The following is a 20,407-nucleotide window of genomic DNA, read 5'->3' on the forward strand; positions in this document are numbered from 1 at the left end:
CCGGCAAAGTTCTTTATCTAAAATGTCCCGGGCGGGGACCCAACAGCATTCCTCAGGGCCATAGCCCTCCCAGTCCACAAGATATTGAAGCCCGCCACGGACCCGGCGGGAGTCCAGCAGATGGCGCACGGTGAACACAGTCTGACCCTGGAAGATGCGGGGGGGCGGGGGGTTCCTAGGGGCAGGGGCATACGTGGATGACAGTACGGGCCGCAACAGGGAAACATGGAATGTGGGGTTGATCCTTAGAGTCTGGGGCAACTGGAGCCGGTAGGCGACAGGGTTCACCCTGCGCACAACCTTGAAGGGGCCAATGTAGCGAGGAGCAAGCTTGCGGTTCTCCACCCGCAGCGGGAGGTCCTTGGCGGACAGCCAAACCCGCTGCCCAGGGCGGAAAATGTGGGCAGGCCTTCTATGGCGGTTGGCCTGAATCTGGTTGGCCCTGGAAGTCTGGATGAGGGTCCTCCTGACCTTGTTCCAGGTCTTGCGACACCATCTCACGTACTGGTTGACCAAGGGCACCCCAGCATCCTCCTCCTGTTCTGGAAACAGAGGTGGCTGGAACCCAAACTGGCACTGGAACGGTGACAACCTGGTGGCAGATGACTGCAGGGTGTTGTGGGCGTACTCTGCCCATGGCAACCAGGTGCTCCAAGATGTCGGGTTATCCATCACCAGGCCTCGCAGGGTGGTTTCCAGGTCCTGGTTGAGCCTCTCGGTCTGGCCGTTGGACTGGGGGTGGAACCCAGAAGGGAGGCTGGCAGTGGCCCTGATGAGTTTGCAGAACCCCTGCCACACTCGGGAGGAGAACTGGGGCCCCCGGTCTGAGACGATGTCCTGCGGGAGACCAAAGACTCGGAAGACATGGGTAAAAATAATTTTGGCTGTTTCAAAAGCAGAAGGAAGTTTGCACAGTGGTATGAAGTGGCAGGCTTTGGAGAATCTGTCGACAATGACCAAAATGACAGTGTTACCTTGTGAGTCGGGAAGACCCGTGATGAAGTCGACCGCCACATGGGACCAGGGACGCCGGGGAATAGGCAGAGGATGCAGGAGGCCCTGGGGACGCTGTCGTGGGTTCTTGGTTCTGGTACACACCTCACAGGACAGCACAAATGGCCTCACTTCCTTCTCCATGCTTGGCCACCAGAAGTGTCTTTTCAAGAAGTCCAGGGTCCTCCGGGCTCCCGGGTGGGCGGTGAGAGGGGATGAATGACCCCACTGAAGAACCTTGGCCCGGGCTTGACGGGGGACGTACAGGAGGCCCAGTGGGCCCGTCCCAGGGCCGGGGTCCTGGCGTTGAGCTTGTCGGACGGCCTCCTCAACACCCCAGCGGACAGGGGCCACAATCCGAGACACAGGGATAATAGGCCCAGCTTCACTCTCCCTGTTGTTGGGCAAGAATAGCCTGGAGAGCGCGTCCGGTTTGGTGTTCTTAGAGCCAGGGCGGTACGATAGGGTGAAATTAAATTGGCTAAAGAACAAGGCCCACCTAGCCTGTCGTAGATTCAGTCTCTTGGCTTGCTGGAGGTACTCCAGGTTCTTGTGGTCCGTCCAAACCAGGAATGGATGTTGTGCTCCCTCCAACCAGTGCCTCCACTCCTCAAAGGCCAGTTTAACTGTGAGCAGTTCCCGATCCCCCACATCATATCGGGACTCCGCAGGGCTCAGGCGGTGGGAGAAGTAAGCACAGGGGTGCAGCTTTCCCTCCGAATGCTGAGAGAGGACCGCGCTGACGCCACTGTCGGAGGCGTCCACCTTGACGACGAATGGTTGCGATGTGTCTGGGAGGACCAGGATGGGTGCCATGCAGAAGTGGTGCTTGAGGTCCCTAAATGCCTTTTCTGCCTGAGGAGACCAGACATAAGATCCACCAGTCTTTTTGGTGAGATCCGATATGGGTGCTGCTACGGAACTGAAGTTCCTGACGAACTTGCGGTAGAAGTTAGCGAATCCTAAGAACCGCTGAACTTCTTTGACGGACTTGGGAGTAGGCCAGTCCCGGACGGCCAGGGTCTTGGCTGGGTCCATTTGGAGTTGTCCCGTCCGTACAATAAAACCCAGGAAGGAGACCTCGGGAACATGAAACTCACATTTCTGGGCTTTGACAAACAGATTGTTCTGTAGCAGCCTCTTGAGAACCTGGCAGACATGGTGGCAGTGCTCCTGCATGGTCTTGGAAAATATTAGGATGTCGTCGAGGTAGACGAAAACGTACTGATTGATCATATCCCTCAAGACGTCGTTGATAAGGGCCTGAAACACTGCTGGCACATTGGTGAGTCCGAAGGGCATAACTTGGTACTCGTAGTGCCCAGATGGGGTGTTAAAGGCAGTCTTCCACTCATCTCCCTGTCAGATGCGGATGAGGTGGTATGCATTCCGTAAGTCCAACTTGGTGAAGACAGTGGCGCCTTGGAGCAGATCGAACGCTGTGGACATCAGCGGAAGGGGATAGCGGTTGCGCACAGTGATCTTGTTCAGGCCCCTGTAATCAATACACGGCTGGAGTCCCCCATCCTTCTTGCCGACAAAGAAGAAGCCGGCACCAGCGGGTGAGGTGGAGGGTCGAATGAACCCAGAGGCCAAAGCGTCCTTGATGTACTCCTCCATGGCCTTGCGTTCTGGCTGAGAGAGGGAAAACAGTCTGCCACGAGGAGGGGTAGCCCCAGGGAGCAAGTCGGTGGCACAGTCATAGGCACGGTGCGGAGGAAGAACAGCGGCCCTGCTCTTGCTAAAGACTTCTTTGAGGTCCCAGTACTCTGTGGGAACTTGAGATAACTCGGTGAGATCAGGAGGCTTGGCAGGAGACACAGGAGAGCTAGAGAGCAAACAAGAGGCATAGCATGCAAGACCCCATTCCACAATCTGGCTTGTTACCCAGTCTATACGAGGGTTGTGGCGGGTAAGCCAAGGAAGGCCTAGAATCACCAGGAACTCTGGTGAATGAATCAGGTGCAGGGATATTTCTTCTTGGTGACCTTGGGACTGGAGAAAGACTGGAGAAGTAACTTGGGTGACTCTTCCATCACCTAAAGCTTGGCCATCCAGGGCAGACACAGACAGTGGGACTTCAAGAGGAGCAGTAGGGACATTGATTCTACGGGCGAAGTGGACATCCATAAAGTTTTCAGCCGCCCCGGAGTCTAACAAGGCCTGACAAGAGTGGATGGACTCACCCCAGGAGATGGAGACCGAGATGTAGACTCCTTGGCCAGGAAGTTCAGGAGAGAGGGTAGGCCCCGTCACAACCCTCCCTCAGCTGGATGGGGTGGTCCTTTTCCTGAGAGCTCGGGACATGATGCTCGGAAGTGGCCAGGCTTGCCACAGTAGATGCAGCACTTGTCCCTTCTTCTGCGCTCCCTCTCAGATGCGGAGAGGCAAGTACGGCCCAATTGCATGGGCTCTGGACAGTCACTGGAGGAGGTAGACGGGCTCCATGAAGAGGCAGTGAAGCCGGGGAGGCTCAGGACTTGGCGGCGTTCTCTAATCCTGTTGTCAAGACGAATGGCATGTGAAATCAGAGTTTCAAGGTCATTTGGGCATTCGATAGAGGCCAGGCCGTCTTTGATGGGGTCAGACAAACCATGGTGGAAGGCTGAAACCAGGGCAGTCTCATTCCATCCGCTGACTGCTGCGAGCGTCCGGAACGAGATGGCGTAGTCTGCAACGCTTCCTCCTTGCCGGATGGACGTGAGCTTTCTGGCTGCGTCTTTACTGATGTGCGCCTGATCGAAGACACGAAGCATCTCCTCTGTAAACAGCTTGAAATCAGAGCACTCGGGTCCCTGTCTCTGCCAGATGGCCGTTGCTCAAGCCTTACCAGCTAACAAGGTTATCACAAAGGCAATCTTGCGGCGATCCGTAGTGTAGGTGGTAGGCTGGAGCTCAAAGGTGAGTTGGCACTGGGTAAGGAACTCCCAGCACTCACCGTCATACCTCTGTGGTGCAGGAAGGCTGGGTTCGCGAGGTGAAGGAGGCAGCGTGGCGGGAGCAGATGAGTCAGCTGTGCCAGGGTTTTCCCAATTTGCTGAAGCAGTACCTCGTGGCCAGCAAGGGCCTCACATTGGCTTGCAAATGTTCGTCCATGAGTGTCCATGGTAGCGTGTTAAAGCAGCCATAATTCCCTGAAGGTTAGCCGGGTAGACCATTGAAGACGTCTCTGCTGAGTCGGTCATGACGGAGTCTTTCTGTTAGGGTTTTGCTGGGAATCGAACCCGGGTCACTGGTGTAATGATCCACCAAACCCCCACTAGGCCACCAGGGGAATGACTCAAGTGCAGAGGAGTGAGGTGAAAGTAGAGTAAAAAAACAGTTTATTTACAATATTTACAATCCAAGGCAAAAACAAAAGTATAATCCAAATGCTCAGAAGATAACCGGGGAAAAAACCAAAAGTTCAAAATCAAAACAAAGAGCCAAAAACCAGAAAAGAAGAGGCAAAAATTCAAACGCTCAGAAGATCCAAAAATAGTAAATACAAAGTCCAAAAAAGTCCAAAAGAAAGCAAAGAACAAAAACCACAAAGACATAGGTGAGGAACACGGAACAGAGGTGTCAGGTGATAACATAACAGCACAAAGACTCTGTGACTAGGGACCAAACTGAGGAAGTATTTATACACAAACTAAAATAGAACACAGGTGGCAATAATGAGGACTAGGCGGGGCACAAGGCACATGGAAAAACAAAACACAACACACAGAAACAATAGTGGCCTCAAGCAGTCAAAACAAACATGACAACAACAGAAAATAATAGCGGCCTCTAGAGGCCGAGATAGTCCAAGTCCTAACAATGTGAACAGTAACAAAAACATATATATTGGCCTCTTATTGATTTGTTTACCATTAGAGGTTGCTGGCCTGCACTGTGTTAAACAAAGCTTTGAGTAATGAACCTTTTTTGACTCGTTTGGATTTGAAGCTTCATTGGTTCAGATAGCCTCATTGCCCCACACTACCTTCAACTGTGTATTGAATAAATACCTGCTCCAGTGGCTCCACCGCATGAAGGGTACCAACACCCAGATCACCCTGCTTTTTAAGCTCAAGGTGGTCCACAGGCCAGGGGCACAGATGGAGGTAGCGGTCTACCTCTCCCAGCGGGGGGTGAGTCAGCTGCAGGCTGGACGGCTCCCTGGCCTGGGTTGAGCAGTGGGGGTATGTGGCTGTGGGGGTGTGGTCAAGGGCCGGTTTGTGAATGGAGAGTGAAGCCAGGGAAGGTGAGTGGCAAAGTGAAAGCACCTGTTGTGAATTAATGTGCTGCCTGTGTGTTTGTGTGCAGTGCAATGGAGTAGATAAAAGGGGGAGAGAAGCAGAGAGTCTTCGTTTTCCCTGGGCTGAAGTCATGCTGGTGCATTACCACCCAATCATTTGTTTAAGGCAGCTGAAAAGTGTGCTTTGTTTTGAGTTGTGGTTTTGAATAAAACACAATCAGTGAAAATGATCCTGCCTGCCTGTTCTTCAGTGTCCACTATAATCAGGGAAGTGTTACACTGGTGCTGCAAGCCAGGATGCTGAAAAAGAAACCGCCACCATGGAGTTCTCCCCCATTCGAAGAGCTGGTCCATGTCCTCACCTGCCGCCCAACAGAACCAGCACTAGGCACTGGTCGCAATGAGGAGGGAGCAGGAGCGGAGTTTTGAGGCTCTGCTGCAGGCCCAACAAAAAGACTGCCAGGCGCTCCTGCTTCTCATTACCCCTACAGGTGCACCAGCCTCAGAGTCTGTGGGATTTGCCCACACCACCTTCACAAAAATGGGGCCGCACGATGCTTCTTCTTCTTCTCCTCTCTCTCTCTCTCTCTCTCTGTCTCATTCTGTGCCTCCCTCTTGTCCCCTCCCTGTACCGTGGAAGCAGGGGCTGATTCCCCTGCAGCCAACTCCCCTAGCCTGTGGTTCCCCTTCCCCTCTTCCCCTTATGTTTGTGTCTTCCCTGCAGGTGAGTGCTCCTCGCCCCAGCAGTGAGAGGTGAGGCCTGGGCTGGTGTGCTGGTGCTGCAGGGAGCCTGAGCACTCCCAGGACCAGTGCCAGGTGATGGAGGTGGGGGCAGTGGTCTGGATCCCTGTCGCGCCAGAAGCCACCCCTGATCAAGCTGGAACATACCGCATACCGGTGAGTATTCAATGGGGTACAATGACACAGAGAGTGGGGAGAGCCCTCTTCCCTCTCTGGGGAACCCCTTCGGGGATGTCCCATTGGAGCAGGCACGTGACGAGTCTCTGAGACCCACTTTTGGCCAAGTGAAAGTAATTGATGGCCAAATCCTCCAGCCTAACATTGCACTTTCCTTCCTGTATTTTGGTATTATTAAGGATAGGCTATATAGAGTGACGCAGGACACTCAAACGAAGGAAACTTTTATTCCATGCAGCTCATCACAATCCTTATGGCTGGGCATTTGGGGCAGGATAAAATACTAAATTGTCTCATGGCCCATTTCTACTGGCCAGGGATTCGTGCCAATGTCCACAGGTGGTGTGTGGCATGTTGCGAATGTCAGCTGGTGAATCCAGCTGCCATGCCAAAAGCACCATTGTGCCCCCTACCATTAACTGAGATCCCCTTCAAAAAAATTGGCATGGATCTCATCTGACCATTAGATCGATCTGCATGTGGGTATCATTTTGTATTAGTCAGAGCTGATTATGCAATGTGATATCTGGAAGCAGTTCCTCTCTACAGTATCTCAGCACGCCGTGTTGCAGAGGCACGCTTCCACGTTATCTCCTGAGTTGGGATTCCGAAAGAAATCCTGACTGATCAAGGCACTACTTTTATGTCATGCACACCATGTGATTTGTATGAATTATTGGGGATTAAATCAATTTGTACTCGTGTTTATCATCTGCAAACGGATGGGCTGGTTGAACGATTTAAACAAACACTTAAAAATATGATTCATAAGTTCATTCATGGGGATGCTAAAAACTGGGCCAGGTGGCTAGACCCTCTGTTGTTTGCAGTGTGTGAGGTCCCACAAGCCTCCACCGGGTTTTCCCTGTTTGAATTGTTGTATGGGCACAAGCTCCATGGTGTCTTATACATCATTAGAGAAAATTGGGAGGAGGGGCCTTCTCAAAGCAAAAACAAAATTCAATACGTTCTTGACCTGAGAGTAAAACTTCACACACTGAGACACATAACCCAGGAGAATTTGCTACAGGCCCAAGAATGTCAATCTCACCTGTACAACAGAGGGACATGGCAAAAGGAATTTGCACTGGAAGATAAAGTCCTCATTTTTCTGCCCACTTCAAGTTCAAAATTGCTCGCCAAGTGGCAAGGGCCCTTTGAGGTCACATGGTGAATTGGGGAGATCGAGTATGAGATCAAGCATCCAGATAGGGGCGACACATGTCAAATGTACCACCTCAGTGTCCTGAAACTGTGGAGAGAGGAGGTTCCTGTGGCTCTGGCAATGGTAGTTCCAGAGAGGGCAGAGGTAGGACTGGAGGTAAGTCTAAAAAGCGCAGCCCAATTCACCCCGATCCCCTGTAGAAACCACCTCTCACTGTCCCAGGGAGCACAGGTCATTAGGTTGCAGGAGGAATTCTGCAATGTGTTCTCGCCCCTCCCTGGTTGCACTGACCTCATAGAATACCACATTGAGATTTCCCCAGGGGTGGTGGTGCACAGCTGCCTGTATTGGCTCCCCGAACACAAGAAAAATGTGGTTCAGGACAAACTCCAGGTTATGCTGAAGATGGGGGTAATTGAGGAGTCACACAGCAACTGGAGCAGCTTGGTGGTCTTGGTTCTCAAGACAGACTGGTCAGTCCAGTTCTGTACAGACTATAGAAAAGTCAATGTGGTGTCTAAATTTGATGCCTATCCAATGCCTTACATTGATGAACTGCTTGATCAGTTAGGTGCGGCTCACTTTTACTCGACACTATATTTAACGAAGGGATATTGGCAGATCCTCTTGACTCCATTATCCTGTGAAAAAAAATGGCCTTTTCCACTCCATTCAATTTACACCAATTTGTCACCCTTCCTTTTGGGTTGCTTGGGGCCCCAGTGACGTTTCAGCATCTCATGGACCGAATTCTCCATCCCCACAATGCATATGTGGCAGCCTACTTAGATGATTGACAATGGCATCTATAACATCTCAGGGTGGTCCTGAGGTTGTTGAGGCATGAGGAGCTCACAGCAAACCTGAAGAAGTGTGCAATTGGGCAGGTGGAAGTACGGTATCTGGGCTTCCACTTGGGTCATGGGCAGGTGCGTCCTCAAATTGATAAGACTGCAGCGATTGTGGCCTGTGTCGTGGAAACTCTCAAAACTTAAACTCTCCCAAGCAAAAATGAGTCAAAGTCAAAGAGGTTGCAGAAAAGTTTAGACCTTTTATTAAATCAGTTAATAAAAGCCAAGTACAGCCTGCAGAGTGAACTGGTTCCAAATCTCAAACCATCCATTTTTATAGTATTCCACCAATGCCAGACTTACACTAGATAAGGATACATTTCAGCCTCTCTCTTCCAGTGTCCCCAAAGTGAACTGCACTGTTTTCAATCCAAGGAGAGACTTCCTTGATTATTCTTAATATTAAAACAAACCACCTGTGTTCAGTAACAAATATGTATCTAAACAAGGCTTTTAAGGTCATTCCAATAATATACATCCAAATAAGGCTTAGTTCTAGTTTGAGGTTATTTCTAGTTCAACACATGCTTCAGGGTTCCATTGACAATATAAAGCTTTGACCAATCTATTTGTAATATCAACTTCATTAATTCTTTACTGAAAATCAACATGACTGGCTTTGAATCAAAATACAATCATCATAAACCAAATTATTGCTTATGTAATTATTGCATATGTGTGGTTACATATGAATCAAAATAGAATCATCATAAGCCAAATTATTGCTTGTATGATGACATCAAGGCATGTGTGCATGGTGACATATGTGTGTGTTTACATTAAGGATATAAAATCACCACACCTGCTTGAGGCCCAAGACCAAAAAGGGGGTGAGACAGTTCCCGGGCCTGGCTGGCTATTATAGGCAGTCCGTGCCTAATTTTTCGGACATCACCAGCCAGCTGACTGACCTCACTAAAAAGGGAGCACCAGATCTGGTCCAATGGATGGAACTGTGCCAACAGGCACGGTAAAAGCTGCACTGTGTGTGGGGCCACTTTTATACTCCCCTGACTTCTCTTTCCCTTTTTTATTGCAGACCGATGCGTTGGACAGAGGGTTGGGGGCTGTTTTGTCCCAAACGGTGGAGGGAGAGGAGCACCCCATGCTGTACATCAGCCACAAGCTCTCTACTGGCCCTTTTCCACTACCCTTTTTCAGCTCACTTCAGCCCGACACGGCTTGCGTTTCGACTACCTCAGAACAGCACGACTCAGCTCGCTTCAGCCCTACTCAGCTCCCAAAACTCGCACGGTTTTGGAGTGGGGCTGAAGCGAGCCAAACCGAGCCGAGTGGGGCTAGGGGTGTGAGGAGACACTCCCCTGTGCACTGATTGGTGAGGAGGAGTGTCCTCACATGCCCACACACGCCCCGCGAGCACGCTGGGATCTGTAAACACCGTAAACCCGGAAGAAGAATTACGAGAATTTCTGAAGCCTTATGCGCCTCGCCTCATCTATACGCTCTTGCCAGTATCTGTTGGCGTTGTCAGTGACAACAAGCCACAGCACCAAGACCAGCAACACTAATGACTCCATGTCCTCCATGTTTATTGTTTACTATCCAGGTCGTGAGACTACCGCTTAAAAGGTCACTGATGTCACTGTTTGCGCCGCCTAACGACATCACGTGACGTCCACCCACTTTCGCTAACTCCACCCAATGTGTCCACCCACTTCCAGCCAGCACGGTTCAGTGCGGTTGTAGTCGAAATGCAACTCCAACAGCCCCACTCAGCTCGACTCAGCCCAACTCAGCATGGCACGGCTCAGCCCAACTCAGCTGCGTTGGTAGTGGAAAAGTGGCATAAGTGGGAGATGAAGTACAGCACCATCAAGGAGTGCTTGGCCATCAAATGGGCCATCCTCACCCTCCGTTATTACCTGCTGAGATGCCCTTTCACCCTCTGCTTGGATCATGCCCTGCTCCAGTGGCTCCACTGCATGAAGGATGCCAACACCCAGATCACCCTGTTTTTTAAGTTCGAAGTGGTCCACAGGCCAGGAATGGTAGTGGCCTACCTCTCCCAGCGGAGGGTGAGTCAGCTGCAGGCTGGACGGCTCCTTGGCCTGGGTCGGGTGGTGGGGGTATGTGGCAGCGGGGGCATGGTCAAGGGCCGGTTTGTGAATGGAGAGCAAAGCTGGGGAAGGTGAGTGGCAAAATGGAAGCGCCTGTTGTGAATTAATGTGCTGTCTGTGTGTTTGTGTGCAGTGAGAGGGAGCAGATAAAAGGGGGCGAGGAGCAAAGCGTCTTCATCTTCCCCAGGCTGAAGTCACGCCAGTGCATTCCTACCCAATTATTTGTTTAAGACAGCTGAAAAGCATGCTTTGTTTTGAGTTGTGGTTTTGAATAAAACCCAAAAAGTGAACCTGATCCCGCCTGTCTGTTATTCAATGTCCACAGTAATCAGAGAAGTGTTAGTGTGCTATATATTACATTCTACATCTAGGATTTTCCCAATTTGCTGAAACATTAGTGTTCCAGCATTGGACAGCATTTGTGAAATGGGGAATCTGACAGCATTACTGGAAAATGTTTCATGTGATTTAAAATAGTAGGGATTTTGCTTCTTTGAATGAAAAAGCGAGATACTAGTTATGATCTAGTACCTATTGATTTGGCAACTGATTTAGTACACTTTCTTTAGGTATAGTTAAATGCAAAATCTTGTACAACCCTGATTTCTAAATGAAATGAATTACAATTTAGCTGTAAAGCAGAATTCCATGTTTGTTCAATTATAAATCTTTATTTTGTTAGTAAAAGTCTTAAAGACATTAAAAGTCCAAACAGATTCAAATGCTCAAGCAGTTTGCTGTGAGCAGTCAAAGTACAAGTTAATAGCATGAGAAAAACAGCTTTCACAAGACCTAAAACAGAACATATTGACTTTTCACAGAGTTGGGGAAGAGTATAAAAAGATACCATTTTGTTAAAAAAACAACCAACCCCTAAGATAACAAAGTAATTCAGAAATAGAAGAAAGTAAACACCACAAAAACACACATTTAGTGCAAAGTAAAGTATAAACTTCCAACACTTCAGATTAGACTTTTTGAAATACATTGTTAGTATATTAAATTACAAGGGAATGCTATGAACAATTAACAGCTGATGATCTATTATCTATCTTTAGCTCAATGCATAACACAGTAAATGGAGGCACATTATTCATTTAACTTTAACACATGTGGGTCAGTATAACTACACAGTGCTTTTCAGGCCACCCAATACTGGATTTTTTGGTCTAAATGTCCCTTACTGTAGATAACTGGTATCAGTTTGATGATGAAAATGCATATTACATTCAAAACTGTTGTAGACATACAGTGCAAAGTATTCGTGCCATTTGAACTACACATTTTGTAGTATTACAACCTGGAACTTAAATTGATTTAAATGGGATTAATAACATTCCACTCCAAAAGTACTGGAACAGTAAGGCAAATTCTTTTAGTTTTTGCTATATACTGAAGACATTTGGGTTTGAGATTAAAAGATGAATATGAGACAATAGATCAGAAGTTCAGCTTTCATTTCCTCACATGTACTAGATGGGTTAAAAAAAACAATCTTTTGTTTGAACCCACCTATTTTTAAACTAAATAAACTAATATGAAGACCAGAGAGCTGTCTGTGGGATAAAAGCAAGCCATTGTGAAGTTGAGAAAAGAGAAAATCAAGCATTGATCATAGTCCATACAAAATTTGGAATATACTGAAAATGAAAGTACATTTTCACCATGGGTAGCGCGGCGGTGTAGTGGTTAGCATGGTCACCTCACAGCAAGAAGGTTCCGGGTTTGAACCCAGTGGCCAGCGAGGGCTAGGGTTATGACTGTGAAAGTGTTTTCAAAATTTCTACTTTCCTGATGTTGCATTTGGTGAACTTTTACTCATATATTACTTTTTTGAAGTTATTTTTAGTGGGTCATACAAAAACCTCCCGCACCCAACATCACCTCACTTTTGATAAATACATGTATATTAAATAAATAAATCATGATTATAAAATAAATTCATTGAAAGATGTGTAAAGTACTTTTATATAACAATAAATTGCTGAACAATTATTGTAATAATTATAATTTATTGTTATATAAAAGTACTTTACACATCTTTCAATGAATTTATTTTATAATCATGATTTATTTATTTAATATACATGTATTTATCAAAAGTGAGGTGATGTTGGGTGCGGGAGGTTTTTGCATGACCCAATAAAAATAACTTCAAAAAAGTAATATATGAGTAAAAGTTCACCAAATGCAACATCAGGAAAGTAGAAATTTTGAAAACACTTTCACAGTCATAACCCTAGTGAGGGCCTTTCTGTGTGGAGTTTGCATGTTCTCCCCGTGTCTTCGTGGGTTTCCTCCGGGTGCTCCGGTTTCCCCCACAGTCCAAAGACATGCAGTTGGGTTGATGTGGGGCAGCTTTGGGCTGAGGTGCCCTTGAGCAAGGTACCTAACCCCTGACTGCTCCCTGGGCGCTGTGTGTGGCTGCCCACTGCTCTGGGTGTGTGTATTCATTTCTTCAGATGAGTTAAATGCAGAGGATGAATTTCACTGTGCTTGAAGTGTGCATGTGACAAATAAAGGTTTCTTTCTTTCTTCTTAAAAAAGAAACCACTGGTGTATTAACAACCAGACATCAAACAGTTCAGCCAAGGAAAACAATAGCAATTGTGAAAGCTGTGAAGAAAAATCCAAAAACAACAGTGACATCACCAACAACCTATACAGGGCAGGGGTGACAGTACAACAGTCCACAATTCAAAGAAGACTTTGAGAGTAGAAATATTGAGGCCATCGCACAAGATACAAAGTACTCATCAGCAGTAAGATTCATCAGGTCAGACTGGAATTCACAAAGAAATACAATGACGAGCCACAAAAGTTCTAGAACCAAGATCTCATCTCATTATCTCTAGCTGCTTTATCCTGTTCTACAGGGTTGCAGGCAAGCTGGAGCCTATCCCAGCTGACTACGGGCGAAAGGCAGGGTACACCCTGGACAAGTCATGTGGCCATCACAGGGCTGACACATAGACACAGACAACCATTCACACTCACTTTCAATTTAGAGTCACCAGTTAACCTAACCTGCATGTCTTTGGACTGTGGGGGAAACCAGAGCACCCGGAGGAAACCCATGCGGACACAGGGAGAACATGCAAACTCCGCACAGAAAGGCCCTCGCCGGCCATGGGGCTCGAACCCAGACCTTCTTGCTGTGAGGCGACAGCGCTAACCACTACACCACTGTGCTGCCCAGAACCAAGATTAGACTCTAAAAAAAAAAAAAGTGATAGAAAGGCCAAGGTGTTGACAAAGAAAGAATCTGCAAATTTACAAACAAATGACATGAACAGGACATTAAAAGCCCAAGAGTGATATTGTGATTGCATGCCATGACAGTGTTTATTCATTCAGACCAATCAGTCTCTATTGTTGAACATCTTTTATTTTTGCCCGCTTCAGTTCTGCGTCATTCTGACCATGGAATGAAACAGAGGACTGAATTTGCTATAACCATGTGATGGTGTGCTTCTTTGTTTTGAGCCACCTGTAATGTGCTTCAGGATTGTTGACACAATTTGCGCATGAACCACAACAGAGTAGTAGGAGTCAAAACATGCCAATGTAGTTGTCACACATTGTAGCTGTATGCTAATTACAAAGATACATTTGTCTTATTCATCAAACCACCTGGCTTCTGTCTACTTCTCAGAATTTCAAGATGAATTATATCAAATTGTGTGACAATCAGTAATGAGACACTAGAAACTGAAACCAATCACAAGGAAAGTCTAAAAAGACAGATTAATTCCATGTTTTGACTGTCCATGTAAATGGACACATTCTTAGACACGTTTTAGTAACATTTGCATTTTCATATGAATTCAATCTTGGAAATTCCAAAGAATTTGTGCTTGAGAGATAATGGTGACTCAAGATCCAGTCCCTTCTTTCACTGGCAACATAACATCTATGATAAAAGATTGTGGACACAGGCCTTCTCTCTTTAACATCTCTTGCATATCCACTTTACTTATACATCTTTGTGCATATTGGGCTTTGATTACATTTTTTTTTGTGTGCGTGTGTGTATTTTGTAAACACCATACGATGAAACAAGAAATATGTACTGTTTTGCATGATATATTATTTAATTACTGCTTCACCTTGAATTAGTTTTGTGTAATAATGGTATATGAAAGTTAATAAGGACCATGAATCATTGGCAAAATGCTAACAACTCCCTGTTAGCCTTTATTTCTTGTTAGCAAGGTCCCTGGTTCAATTATGAGCTCAGAGTACTGTCAGTGTGGAGCTGAACGTTTTTCATATGTCCACATGGGTTTTTACTGGGATCTGAAAGCACAAAATGCACATTCATAAGATGTAAATTATCGGTTGAAGGTGGCTTTGAGGCGGCACGGTGGCATGGACCCTTTTCACGTGATGTCACGACAAACGCGGCCGCCATTTTGGACATGTACTACCAGTAGTTTACCACAGCCAACATTGAGGAACAGCAGCAAAGAAAGTTTTTACTTTCAGCAAGACTTCCATCATGCCACTATATTGTTGTGCACCTGGATGTAGTAACCATCAACAAACAAGGCAAGGTTTATCATTTTATCAGATCCCGACGGAGAAGATGGATCGCGGCCATTAACAGATTGGCAGCCCTCGGCATACCAACGCTTGTGTAGTGACCACTTTGTTGGAGGTAAGACGAATAAAATTAGCCAGAAAAGGCATTACATTGCTGTTAACATTCTGTGGCGGCGAGTGTGTAACCAAATAGGTTAAAATAACCCATTGTAACCTCTTTGTTCTTCTGTAGTAGCTATTGTTGACTAGCTAATGTCAACAACATCATAGCTGGTATGTTACTGTAGCAATGTTTACGTTCAGTCATTTGGATGACTGTTAAAACCTTTCAGTCTCAAGTTTTTCCTTTACTGTATTTACTAGTTTACTGTAATTATGATCCGGCAGCTATTTACACCGGATCCAGTGTAAATAGCTGCCGGAGCCAACGTCTGAGGTTCCGGAGCGCGCTCCGGCTTGCTCCCCCTCAAATTAAGCAGCGCGCTCTGGCTTGCTCCCGGAGTGCTCCGGCCGAGGTTCCGGAGCGCGCTCTGGCTTGCTCCCCCTCAAATTAAGCAGCACGCTCCGGCTTGCTCCGGAGCAAGCCGGAGCGCGCTGCTTAATTTGAGGGGGAGCAAGCCAGAGCGCGCTGCTTAATTTGAGGTGGAGCAAGTCGGAGCGCGCTCCGGAACCTCGGCCGGAGCACTCCGGGAGCAAGCCGGAGCGCGCTCCGGAACCTCGGACGGAGCACTCCTGGAGCAAGCCAGAGCACGCTCCGGAACCTCGGACGTTGGCGTGTATGTGTATGGGGATGGGTTTTTAACGACATAGGTATATAGATCATGTGGGCCGAAGTCAGGTAAAGACGAGGGCTTCGTGTACTTCCGTACGTCAGTGAACAATCCTGGTGGAAGCAGGTAAACGTCGTTCTCTAAGCCTGCTAACCTCAATTTTTGCAAATACCTCTCCCTCTGCTCGCCCTGTAAATGCCCTACGTCGCTGGATAGTGAAGGTGTTTTCTGCATCTCGCTCCTTTTTCTTTTATGTTTTTCGTTTGTCGCCTTCCTCGCATTCAAACTGATTCGAGCCGAAGTCCACTACATGTCCAAAATGGCGGTCGCGTTTACGAAGGTCACGTGACTGAAAAGGGTCTATAGTGGTTAGCGCTGTCACCTCACAGCAAGAAGGTCTGGGTTTGAGCCCCGTGGCCGACGAGGGCCTTTCTGTGTGGAGTTTGCATGTTTTCCGTGTGGGTTTCCTCCGGGTGCTCCAGTTTCCCCCACAGTCCAAAGACATGTAGGTTATTTTAACTGGTGACTCTAAAGTGACTGTGAATGGTTGTCTGTGTCTATGTGTCAGCCCTGTGATGACCTGGCGACTTGTCCAGGGTGTACCCTGCCTTTCGCCCGTAGTCAGCTGGGATAGACTCCAGCTTGCCTGCGACCCTGTAGAACAGGATAAAGCGGCTACAGATAATAAGATGAGATGAGATGAGATGAGATGAGGTGGCTTTGAAACACTGATACAACTGAAACAATTGTGCAGGAATTTTAATGTATTAAAACACCAATCTCTCTGACACTCAACACCCTGGTGACATATAATAGCCAACTGACATTACGCATATCAACAGTACAATGATGTTATTTGATGTGTTTTCTAATTCATAATATAAAAAATTTAAACTAAAAAGTGTTGTTTAATTTTTCATCCTTTTTCAAGAAAATTATTCAGCTGTGCTTAGGTCAGCATACCCTTTTATTATATATATATATATATATATATATATATATATATATATATATATATATATATATATATATATAAATTCACATAGAGTAGATAAGCCTAGCTATAATGCCTTCCAGCAGGTGATGCCGCAACCACTTACAAGGGCTTTTAAAGCAGGCATGACCCCAGTTACCATGCAACAGTCACATGTGCACAATCAGACGAGATGCGCGACATCTGCCCGTGCCTCTAAAAGCCCTTCGTATTTCTCACTCTATGTGTGGACATTCGTTCTGGGAAGAGTAAAACTACGCTGCTCTGAGGTGTGAGTGAGAGAGAGAGAGGGGAAAGTCTAGAGGAAATGTCCTCAGAAATGGAGCTTACTTTTGCCTTTTCACATGTACACCCTGTCAATCAGTTCAGTAAGCTAAGTCAGGTTCAAAACTGGACCCAGGCACTTAGTTCCACCTGACTGGATTAGTGATCATAGTATCACACCATCTTTCCTGGTCTTGCCTTTGTTCCCCTAAATATATATACTGTAACCCCCTTGGGGGTTATCAGGCTTCCCTAACAGCTAGGAAAGGCACATATTTCTTTGTAATCATATAAAAATTCTAATAAATTCCTGATCTCAGCACTTAAGTGCACTCTTCATGGATTCTTTGGATAGTTATTGGTTCTACTCAGAAACATGTAGTCTGAAAACACTGTTATGAGTTTTTAACAAAGGGGCAACTGTGTGTCCTAGATTTAGCTTTTTTCTTCCCCCAGAATTTGGATGACCAATGGCTAGTCATATGACTTTATTTCTATAGTGGCATTTTCAATAGCACGATGAACCTTTTGTGTTTCTGGAGACCAGAACTTCACATACTGGTGATGATGATGATGATGGTGATGAACCAAAAATGGTTAAAGAGCCGTGCAGTGAATATTTGTTTTTATGTTTCTGAGGAACATACAAAATAGTTCTTCTATCAACATGGTCTTCTATCGGTATCAGGTTTCTTAAATACTGTATTTATAGCATGGAAAACATTCAACCAGGAATTGATTAAAGGTATACGTTAAGATTCAATTAGACATCATTTTATAGTGTGTGCTTGTGATTACAGCAATAAATACAGCATCTGTCCACACTTAGTGGATATAAGAAATAAATGTCTGAAACTGGTGTTTAATATAGGTAAAAAAATCAATATTTTAAGCAGTTGTATAATTTTGCATGTTGAAAAATACATTGAATTCTACTGAACCAGACAAATGCTATGACTGAATTGTAAGTGGCACCTTATGTGACTATATATCATCAAGTTTATGTCTTATGTAGTGCATTACAATAACTATTTGGTTATAGCTTTGTTAATATATAACACAAAACTAAAGGCACAGTACTGATGTTCAGGAGTAAACTAAATTCAAGTACTGACATTTTGCACTTGAATTTTATGATTTTCTTGTGCTTGAAAGATATTTAAACCAAGATTCAGTATTTCTTACTTTTAATAATAAGCAAGGAATATAGGCTATTCTTTCTTGATTTTTTTTGGTCTCTTTTTATATCCTCTTTTGTTCAAAGGTGCCCCAATAAAGCATTAATTAAGTCTAATAAATCAAAGAACATTAAAGGAGAGGATTTTTTTTATATTTAATTAATCTTTTATTTTTATTTTTTGTAACAAATGTAAATGCTGACAGAAGAATAAATATACATTCATGTACTGTATTTTGTTCACAATGCCACAGACATTTATCTTCACTGCATTCTTTTTTAAATAAAATATTTTAGCAAACTGTAAACAAGTACTCGTGTCACAGTGAACTCGTTGGGAAAGTCTTTTCAGTGAAATTTTACAGCAGGTTTGCTGAAGAATCTCCAACTTGTTTGCTTGCACCACCACTACATGATCCAACCCTGGAAGTTTGGACCCAGAATTCATGGGAGGGAACCCAAGTAGCATGTGCTGGTGTTGCCTTTTTATGAAGCGAGACAATAGAAGACCTGTACTGTCATGCCACTCAGGAGTATTCAAATTCAGAGTCCAAATTCTGTTTAGCAAATGACACAACGATCCTTGGTACCTTGATGTAAGGCTTTTTCCTTAATGTACATGAGATCACTGTGCACACTTGGCCGCCTTGCGAAGGGAGCCACAATGCCGTACGCGTCACCGCCATCCCTGAACTTACGATTTCGCAGGGATTTTCTGTGCAGCACATCACCACATTGCAGTGAGATTTTGCGGTGCCGGTCTGGGCTCATCTCGTCGGGCAGTTTAGCCATATTGAAGAGCGTGTGAAACATGATGTCCACATTGGTGTTACGCTTGGCCGATACATCAAAGTAGGCACAGTGCTCGTCCCCTGCCACCAGTCGCTTGATTTCATCATCTGAAACCTCGCGAGTGAACTCACGATCACACTTGTTGCCACAGATGACCAGTGGCACATTGGTGCTCTCCTTAGTCTTGGTTTTTAGACATGACTTTGTCTCGAAAATCTGCCTCTTGAGTCGCTGTACCTCCTGGAAAGAGGCTCGATTGTCCAAGCTGAACACCAGGATGAAAACATCACCTGAAATGGTGGAGAAAAACCATTTGGTCATCATACGCACATCAAGTTTCTCATGCAACAGGTATGTGTGGTCTGTTGTGATCAGTTATCACATCACAGCACAGCAACCCCATCCACTTTCAGTATGAGATATAATGTACTAAGCCGTTTAGTAGAGTGAGCTATTGATCTTTTTCTTCCCTTTCCTCATAGCTGTAAAAATTCAGGGTTCTTCCATAGGTCTGGGAAGCAGGCTAAATGTAAGCCTCAAGACTTGACATTTCTAATTCCACTGTCTTTAGGCATTTAACAATTGTGGGGGAAATCTTGAAAAATTATTTACAAGCTAAAGGTAGCCAAGTAATTTGCCACTATTTATCACGATTGGGAGAATAGATAGAAATTTTTAGTACATGCTATTTAGTATAATAATAAGGCCGAAATCTTTTTTACTTCCCATAATAATAATAATAATAATAATAATAATAATAGAGTAACCTGCAGTTCCTAATTCTAACTTGGCCTATTATTGATCAGCCAGAATTAAGATCTTACCTGTCAGGATGGAGAGTCTCCTCATGGCAGGGAACGGGTGGTTTCCGGACGTGTCTAGGATGTCCAGCTGATAGACTTCTCCACGGATGCTATAGAATTTGCGGTGGAAGTCCTCGATGGTCGGCGTGTACTGATCATCGAAGCGCTCGTTCAAGAAACGTGAGATGATCGCCGTCTTGCCCACCTTGGTGGACCCGAGCACGACCATGCGGTGGCAGTTCTTAGCTGGGATATCGAAGTCATGCTCGGACGGAGACATTTTCTTAATCATAACTTCTGCAGGTCAAACGCACAAGCTCAGTTAGTCCCCTGGAAGGTTTTGAATAAATCTACATGCAGATCGTATTTCTCTTTGCTGAGACTGTGAAACCGGGACGCATTTATATGAACAAAAATGTGTCTACGCCTCCTTTTACCTCATTGATGACGCAGCGCAGCCAGACTTTGTGTGTGTGTGTGTGTGTGTGTGTCCTAAGAAAGATAGATAGGCTATGTAAAGCTTTTTAACCTCAGTAAAGGCTACACTCTTGTAAATGGAAAAACGCGATGTAAAATGACTTTTTTTTCATTCAAGTGACGAATGAAACAGCGAAACATAAAAATATGGCACTTAACCTGAACTGTGAAATTAAGGGTGGCAATAGATTAATTTAAGGTAATGTAGCTACACTACTTTTGGACGCAAACAGCCAGGGGATAGCTGATGGTGTGGCTAATTGCGTTTTAATAATAATAATAATAATAATAATAATAATAATAATAATAATAAAACTTTATTTTATTAAAACATGTAATAAAGGCCTAACATTAA

At 45.5% G+C, this 20,407-nt stretch overlaps 1 protein-coding gene across 1 annotated transcript; it reads right to left on the reverse strand.

Annotated features, from left to right (window-relative positions):
- Window positions 1-18,541: 18,541 nt before the first annotated feature.
- Window positions 18,542-19,867, reverse strand: LOC132869208 (dexamethasone-induced Ras-related protein 1-like). Its single transcript, XM_060902542.1, has 2 exons — window positions 19,597-19,867; window positions 18,542-19,062 (listed from the first exon to the last, which is right to left on the reverse strand). Exons 1-2 carry the CDS (start codon window positions 19,865-19,867, stop codon window positions 18,542-18,544), a joined length of 792 nt encoding a protein of 263 aa, XP_060758525.1.
- Between the last annotated feature and the right edge of the window lie 540 nt (window positions 19,868-20,407).

The sequence above is a fragment of the Neoarius graeffei genome, chromosome 20, assembly GCF_027579695.1.
Source record: "Neoarius graeffei isolate fNeoGra1 chromosome 20, fNeoGra1.pri, whole genome shotgun sequence".
NCBI lineage: Eukaryota > Metazoa > Chordata > Actinopteri > Siluriformes > Ariidae > Neoarius > Neoarius graeffei.